The following is an 8,056-nucleotide window of genomic DNA, read 5'->3' as shown; positions in this document are numbered from 1 at the left end:
TAGGTGGATTCACTGAAAGTGCTCAAAGTCATTAGTCACTATGGCTCACTATGGCAACCCTAGTACACAACAGAGTCCATTGGACTCCTCTGGGAGAGGATATGAGCACATTACGGAATTCCTAAAGGTAGGCCTTTGAAATCCTTTCTGTTCTTTCAGAGATTTTTAAAACGTTTCATTTGCATTCATAGAACAAACAAAGTCTAATAGAATGCCATTATTAAATGAATTGTGATACTTGAGTTATGTACAGTCCCCTGTTGCAGAAGGACGATGGCATCTATATATCAGCTCTCCGACAGTCAAAGTGTCATCCCTGTGCTTATGGGAAAGGACAGGAACGTCACCCTAGTACTGGACACGTCTGAGGCTATGACTGCTATTCTGGGAACAGTGAAGAATCTGATTATTCAAACTCTACTCGCTAAGGCTTCACTCAGGAACTCCCTCTTTAACATCATCAGCTTTTCATATAAGGTGCCTTCAACAAGCTACTATGAAGCTGTTTCTGCTATGATTTATACTCCATTTTAAAGATATAACATTATGCTGTAGAATATGCCATTTTCAGTGTATAGGAACAAGACCTAAATGTTAAAATCTGTTGTGTTCAGTTTTTGAGGAAACATTAAGAACATTAAGTGTTTTAAGTCATAGAATCCATCTAAGTACACTCTTAAAAAGGTACCAAAAAGGTTCTTTTGAGCAATATCATAGAAGAACCACCTTTGGTTCCTTAAAGATCCCTTCAACTGATCAACTGGTTCTTTAAAAGAATACTTTAACATTTTTCAGCCTAATCTCTACCTGCTGCTTCTTTCAGCCAATTACCTTCTATTAATATTGTTGTGTGAAGTTATCTTTTCTAAGCAAAGGGAAAAGAATATTTATACATTAGAGAAAAGTTAACTCCTCCTGTACTTTGGTCACTAGGTAACACCATGGTCTGATCATATGATCCCTTGTGCCCCTGATACGGTGTATGAAGCCCTAGGCTGGATCCACACGCTCAGGACCAGCCCTGGAAACGATCTCCTCACGGCACTCACCACTGCATTCTCTGACCCTGCCTGTCAGTCTGTCCACCTGGTGACCAGCAGTCTCCCAGACAACCCTGAGACATGTCTGAGTGGTCTGTCTACCTGTGGGACACGCCCTGTGCACACATTTCACATAACTGAAACCCAGGCCTTGGACAGTGACACTTTGGACTTCCTGAAGTGCTTGACCTCTGCCACCAGAGGGAGCTGTTATAGGCTGTCTCTAAACTCAGACGGCACAGCAGAGCAGGTGAGCCCTGTGGTTTTCAGTGGCACTGTGAAATGTTCACCTATGCCTGACACCACTGTGAAAACTACTTCTTTACAAGTGTATTCAAATGTAACAAGTATGGAAGTTTTGCTTCATGTAGAAAATTGGTGTTCTGGGAAATATAAATGAACTGCATGATTTATGTTTTAACCTATTTTCATTGATAACAGGTCACTCTGTTGCACTCAGCAGAACATCAGATTCAAAACTCATCACACTCAGAGGACAGATGCTGCCAGGCCTTACATTACAAGCCCATGCATGCAGTCTGTCTGTCACCATACTGGTATGATCTACAATATAATTAGGCAATGATTAGTATAAAAATGTCCTGCATTGGACATTATTTTTGGTATTATTTTTGGTAGAATGATGGTATTGTTAAAATACACTCAAAATGTTTAAAATGCACTAATGCACACAATTAGTAATGACTAATAGGGTTTCTCAATCGCACTTTGGTGGTCTTTGGGCCAATACTGAGTGGTGCCAGTGGTCCGTGAACAAATCAGTGAAAAGATAATTGACTTAACAATAAAACAAGAAATATAAAATGTTTCCAAACGGTTAACAACATGAATACAAGCGCTGTAAAAATGCAGAGCGTCATCAATTTTTTGCCCCCTTTTTTAGAAGCCAAATATACTAACCCACCCCTCCCCTCGCTTTTTTTTCAGCCGCCCACTGGAGACACTACTAAAAAAAAGCACACACAAAAATGGCTGTGTGAACCAGTCCACTTAATTTGACCCCATTCTGTTGATTTTTTTTATGTTTGCTGATACACATTACATATCATGGAGGTAGGCGCTCAAACATAGCTAAAAACTTCCCAAAATATTTTTAAGCAAAAAAGTTGAGTTTTCTCAACATATCTTTAACAGAAAATGTGTTTCTGTGGGCCTTCAGGCTTTCTAGTGATAAATAGGCGGGTCTTGCGGTGGAAAAGTTTAAGAATCCCTGGAGTAATACACACTGAAATGATTTTACTGCAGGTATTATAACTTTCAGTAAACCTCTCATATTCCTACATAACATCAAAAAAAAAACAAAAAAACAATTGAAACAAATATGAAATTATTACCAGCACTTTTCAGATTATGCAAATATGCAAATATGCATTGAACTGATATGTGCTTTGCGGTGAGAATGTAGCAGGAGGATATTTACTTACACTGTAACATTTTACAAAGACAGTAATCTCTGGAAGTATTAAACTTTGAAACAGTACACTTATCATTGGGCTTTACATATTGGGACATCATTAAAATCATTAAGTAATCCATCCATAAGAAAGTAACTCTAGAACTAGGTGACTAAAATAAGCAGCAAACACTGGCTGTATGAACAAGAATGTCTTTGTTTCCAGGTGTTCTCTTAGAAATCCCTTTAGTGTGACACCGTGTATTTCAGTGAGGGTGATGGGAGGGGTCGAGTTCTTTCCAGGATGTCGTGTCTTAGCAAGGAGAGAAGCAGATGGGTTCTACTACCTGGGTACAGTTGTACACCAGCTACAGGTAAGAGAATGCCAATATACGTTTTGCGTCATAAAGGCACAGCAAAATATTTTTAAATACATTTAAATGTCATGCGTGATCACAACATGACCTTCCTGTTTACTATAGGATAGGGGAGGAGTCTTTATGGTGCTGTTTGATAAGCTAGCGCTCAGAAGGGACACCAACTCAGAAATAGCATTACCCCAGCCAACATGCCAGCCTGATATGGTCAGTATAACCCAGGCGTATGGGCACAGTATAGTGCCTGGTGACGCTGTGCTAGCACCCTTTGAACCACAGATGGGCAGATACGGGCCTGGCAGGATAGTTTCAGGCATGGAGCTAAGAGATCCACTGAAGGGTAAGACCAAAGTATAAGTGGTATGTCTGAGCAGAGAAAATCACCGAACTGTACTAGATGGTGGCCCTCCTGGACCAAAACTGATGACCTAAACCATTTTCAGTAATGGGCTGAAGTCTGTTATCTTGTTTTAGGTGGAGAAGGAGATGGTCTTGTGGTACTCTTCTGGAATGGAGTCAGAATGCACATATCCAAAAACCTAGCTGTGTGGGTACCAGCCTCTCACCATGAGCGAATCATCAGGGAAATGCAACATTATTCGTTTAGAACATGTTGCCTAAGCCACAGTCACTGTAGTCAAATTAACTGGACACCAGGCTGCTGCATGCATCAGTGTATCCCACCAGCTTCTTCCATGTGTCTCTGTCCAGTCAAAAGCTATCCCCACTTAGCCTCATCCTACCTCATGAAAAACCAGGAGAAGGAGGTGAAAGCTGACCAACTGAAGGAGCTGCAGAGCACTCAAGAGACAAAGATACCTTCACCTTCACCATCATCAAGCTCAAGTGAGGATGAAGAGGAAAATGAAAAGTTTTCCACAGGTTCTGAGTTGGTGAGCCGCTCAGTGAACACAGATATATCTTGTCTGAAAAGAGCCTACACTGAACCAGAAAGCAGACCTGCCTGGAGGTACTGGAGAAGAGGAGCTCCAGAGCCACAACACAAACAACCAGGTATGCCCTAACAATAACAAAGAGTACATTTTTAAAAATCGATCCCAGTCCATGTAAAACACATGCATAGCTAGACCAAGCCCCCCTCGCCCCACCATAAATGGATCCACCATCATGGACATAGAGGCTACAAAAGCTACATGACGAAAGTATTCCCTCACAAAACTGCACTTTCAAGAATGTATGTCTGTAACATTTAACAATGTTCATTTATTTTTCAGGGATAATGACCAAATCACCAAATGTAAGCAATTCTTGGTCTGGAAAAATCAGACATCCTGGATATTCCTCATCCAATTCTATGACCACCAATCACAGCTCATTATTTGAAATGGTTCCTGATTCTGTGAGAAAAGGTGTAACAGTAAGAGAGATATTTGACTGGACTGAACCGCCACCACCCTCTAAAGCTGTATCTCCACTGGCTTTTGCATTGAGCAAAATTTCAGCCAAACCAACATTATAAGCTATGTTAAAATCTAATCAGTAAAACTGGAATTTAATAAAAATATATGTGTGGGTATGTTGATGTTTTGTCATGGACTGTGAAACTGAGGAGTTTTAAAAGAGCACATGTACAATAAATTCCAGAAAGAACTATTGTGATATAAAAATATGGTATGCATTTATTTCATCACCATTTATAAATTAAATTGATAAAAACAGGCAGTAGTTGCATTGTGCAAAATAATTGTATCGGGTAATAGTTCACATCTCCTAATATAATTTTAAAATCAAATACTGGTTAGAAAAAATCCTGAGTAGTACAAGTAAACTTTATCTTAAGGCACATTTTAAAGGCACAACAAAGAGCTTATACACAGCTATAATCAATTTCAACACAATTTTACTGCAAATGAACAGACTGGTCAGTCAGTTAACTCTCCAGGCATGTGGAACTGGAATGAAATTATGTCAAAACCTGATGAAGGCCAGGAGGTCAGAGGTTAAATGTGAGCCTCTTGCTCTCCCCTGCGTTAATGCGCACCACTCTGGTCTGTGGACCAGCGTCCTGCATTGCTGCTGTGATGGAGTAAGTGCCCGGGGACACTTCAATCAAGAAATCCTCTGGCTCAGATAAACCCTTTAAAAACATTGAGATAAAGCACTTAATGGAAATCTTCCATGAGACCTAACAGTGGTTATAAAGTGGATCTTCCATTATCAACTTTAATTATAATTCATCCTTAATTATCAACCAGAATTTGAGGTGGATATATATAAGTATCTGTGTGCACTGCTTACAGTATAATGAGCTCTTCTGGAGGCAAAGGCTGCTGTCTGAGTTCGTCTTGAAGTCTGTGGCAGGTGCAGAGAGTGGAAGCGACACACATGGTTTTTCTCTCGCTCACTAGCCTTCACTGAACCTACAGACCTGTAAAAGTTCTGTGGAGGAAACAGAGACTCACTATTTCTGGCAGCAGAAGTGTAAAAGTGAAAAAAGAAAGACAGTGGATTATTCAGTCAGAATTACAATTATTCAGTGACATTATTCAGTGACATAACCAAAAGTTTGGACACCTAACTGAATATGCATTTGAAGATATTTTGATCTGAAGGCTTATAACTAAATGCAAAAGATATGTGTTCCTAAGACTTAAAATAGCTTAAAAAAGCTGATGCTTATGTACAAATTGTTTCCAAAACAAACGTCTTATATTTAAATAAAAAAAAGACAAAATATGCATTTTTTGAAATGCACCAAATGGTTTTCAGCAACTCCAGGGTCATTATGGTACATCGATGACAGCATCTGTACTGCTATGTGATTAGTCACATCCCTCACTTCAAAAGTTCATCAAAAAGAGAATAATAACACCCAACAAACTCAAGTAGTTTGTTCTATTTCTTGTCAAGTTGGTTTTCAGAGAAGAAAATGTACTTTTACATGCGTCTTTGTTGTTTTACAGAAGTAACAATACTTTTAGGAGAAGAGTATGGGTTGGTTATGCACTTAAAAAATTGAATGGTTCTACACAGCACTAAAAAGAGTTCTTCTATTGTTACAACCTTGACATCATAACAATAGAAACACCCTTTTTGTGCAACATAGAACCATTTTCAAAAAGGTTCTATATAGAACCATATGCAACACATCCTCCATCAATCTGAAGATCAATTTCACCATGCAAAAAACATTTAAGCATGAAATGGATCTATATAGAATTCATGGTTGTAAATAGAACCATTGTCTTTACTACACAACACTTAAAGAACCATCTTTGTTAACTGTGTATTTTACCCACCTCTGAAATGATCTGATGAGAATTAGGCTACTGTACCTTACACTGATGGGTAGTTTCTGACATGTGCTGCATTATTTTGGCAAAGGCATGGTCCAAGCTCACATGGACACCGGGGTCTTCCTGTACCTTTAAATAGATTAGCCAACACAGTAAAAGTCTGTAGGATGTATGCATACATACTGTATAGCATCCCAATTCAAAACTGAAGCAGACTGTACCTCGCTGTGTTTTTCTTTCGCTCTGTGTTTCTGGTTTGACCCTCTCGCACTTGGCCAGTGTACAGACCGTCGTTTGGCTCTTTCCAACACCTCAAGTCCAAGTTTAGACGAGCGCTCAAGTGAAGACTCCAACCAGGACTGTCCTGCCGTGGACGGTGGCTGCTTCATCACCGCCTCCATAACGCGGTTAATATGACATTATGGGCTCCTTTATGACACCAGAATGAACACAAGAGTGATGTATACAGCTCCACATCGACACACACTCAGATGCAGTATATGATAGTGTATAGTATCACTTTAACTGATACTTTGAATGTTTCCTGATTCTTAAAAATACCCACAAGCCTTACAAACGTTCCGCTGGAATATGTTTACATAGGTTATATGAATGACGTACATTCGCAGAGCAACTTCACAATCAAACTACACGTTATAATTGAGTTAGAGCAAAACTTACAAGTTTAGAACGAGGCTGCTATAAGGTTTTCCTCCAAAGACCTTGTATCGCTTTTTCCCGCCCTATGAAGTGTTACAGGCGTCCCGACCTTGTTCTTTAAACTGCATCGTGATAGAAAACTGGGCGTGGGAAATATAAAAGTGAAGGGTAAGAAGTGTTTCTTCCTCTCGCGGGTGCTGCTGGGAAATGTAGTACTGTTTTGTCTGCTCTACGTCATAAAGAAACAAAATCTTCTTGTTGTTTTATACCGAACCGATACATAATTATTAAGTTAAAGAAGCGTCATAAAACTTAAACGTATATTCTATCCTGCTAAAAAAATTCTTTATAAAATTAATACATAACATTGACACAGTTGGTTCACTTTGAAATAAATATCCAGAGACAGTTATTCACTTATTTTGGCATTGTCAATATGTGAAAGAAAAATTGGCAAAACCTTATAGTGCCTTTAATGTTCATAATATTAATGAAAAGTATTGTTGTGGAAGCATGTATTATTTGGTCTTTTGGAAAATCACAAAGCACCTTTGTATGTATGATCGATGTATGTAAGTTTTGTAATAATTTATGTATGTGTACACTGTTATATGTATATTTTTCTATGCATCTGATATTGGGTACTATGTTTTGCTTTCAGTAAAAAATAGTGTTTCCTTAATGTTGAATAAAATGTAGCTAACATTTGGAAATCTAATTTGTTAAGCAAAATATGCTACCTGGTATTTTTCCCTGAATGAGGAAAACTGGTATGTTCATAAAAATTGTCACCCTCTGCTGTCTGCTCAGAAAAACAAAGAAGACATGAATTTTTGGTGGCTAGAGTTGCCTGAACTCAACACAACTTAAATTATTGTGTATTGTGTAATTATTTACATTGACTCATGTAAAAGTCAAAGTATGCTTCACTAGAACTACAGAACTGGCAGGTGAAACAAATACTGAGTACTGAGTGACTAATTCCCACCCACCTCTGCTAATTGTGTACACTGAAAATTTTGCATGTACCTACCTCTGCTTAAATCTTAATATATTTAGACAGAGGGCGAGATTCAAGCAGTTAGCCATAATAATTTCTCTGTACATGTGGTTTAAGTGCCATGCTCTAAGGCATTTCCCAGTTATTATTTGTTTATTTTGAAAACATTCAAATTTTCAGTACAGCGGTACTGCAGCAACGCAGTACCGCTGTACTGAAAATTTGAAAGTTTTCAAAATAAACAAATAATTAGCTGAGCTGAGTGAGGAGCACACGGAGCAGCAATAACACGAAAGCTGTTTACTGAC

General features: G+C 38.6%; 2 protein-coding genes across 3 annotated transcripts; one reads left to right on the top strand and one right to left on the bottom strand.

Annotated features, from left to right (window-relative positions):
* Window positions 1-34: 34 nt before the first annotated feature.
* Window positions 35-4,442, top strand: cunh11orf16 (chromosome unknown C11orf16 homolog). 2 transcript variants are annotated; one of them, XM_036584734.1, is made up of 8 exons: window positions 35-127; window positions 267-477; window positions 934-1,290; window positions 1,482-1,597; window positions 2,681-2,828; window positions 2,937-3,171; window positions 3,306-3,845; window positions 4,067-4,442. In XM_036584734.1, the coding sequence occupies exons 2-8, from the start codon at window positions 274-276 to the stop codon at window positions 4,309-4,311; spliced, it is 1,845 nt and encodes a 614-aa protein (XP_036440627.1). In that variant the 5' UTR covers window positions 35-127; window positions 267-273; the 3' UTR covers window positions 4,312-4,442. The 2 variants fall into 2 exon arrangements, with proteins under 2 accessions (XP_036440627.1, XP_036440628.1); XM_036584735.1 differs by having other exon boundaries at window positions 71-127; window positions 254-477.
* A 3-nt stretch (window positions 4,443-4,445) lies between these two features.
* Window positions 4,446-6,936, bottom strand: akip1 (A kinase (PRKA) interacting protein 1). Its single transcript, XM_036584737.1, has 5 exons — window positions 6,770-6,936; window positions 6,310-6,517; window positions 6,128-6,217; window positions 5,091-5,231; window positions 4,446-4,929 (listed from the first exon to the last, which is right to left on the bottom strand). The coding sequence occupies exons 2-5, from the start codon at window positions 6,487-6,489 to the stop codon at window positions 4,786-4,788; spliced, it is 555 nt and encodes a 184-aa protein (XP_036440630.1). The 5' UTR covers window positions 6,490-6,517; window positions 6,770-6,936; the 3' UTR covers window positions 4,446-4,785.
* Between the last annotated feature and the right edge of the window lie 1,120 nt (window positions 6,937-8,056).

This window comes from Colossoma macropomum, unplaced genomic scaffold (genome assembly GCF_904425465.1).
Source record: "Colossoma macropomum unplaced genomic scaffold, Colossoma_macropomum, whole genome shotgun sequence".
Lineage (NCBI taxonomy): Eukaryota > Metazoa > Chordata > Actinopteri > Characiformes > Serrasalmidae > Colossoma > Colossoma macropomum.
The sequence above is the reverse complement of the archived record's forward strand: the minus strand, read 5'-3'. Positions and strand labels throughout refer to the sequence as shown.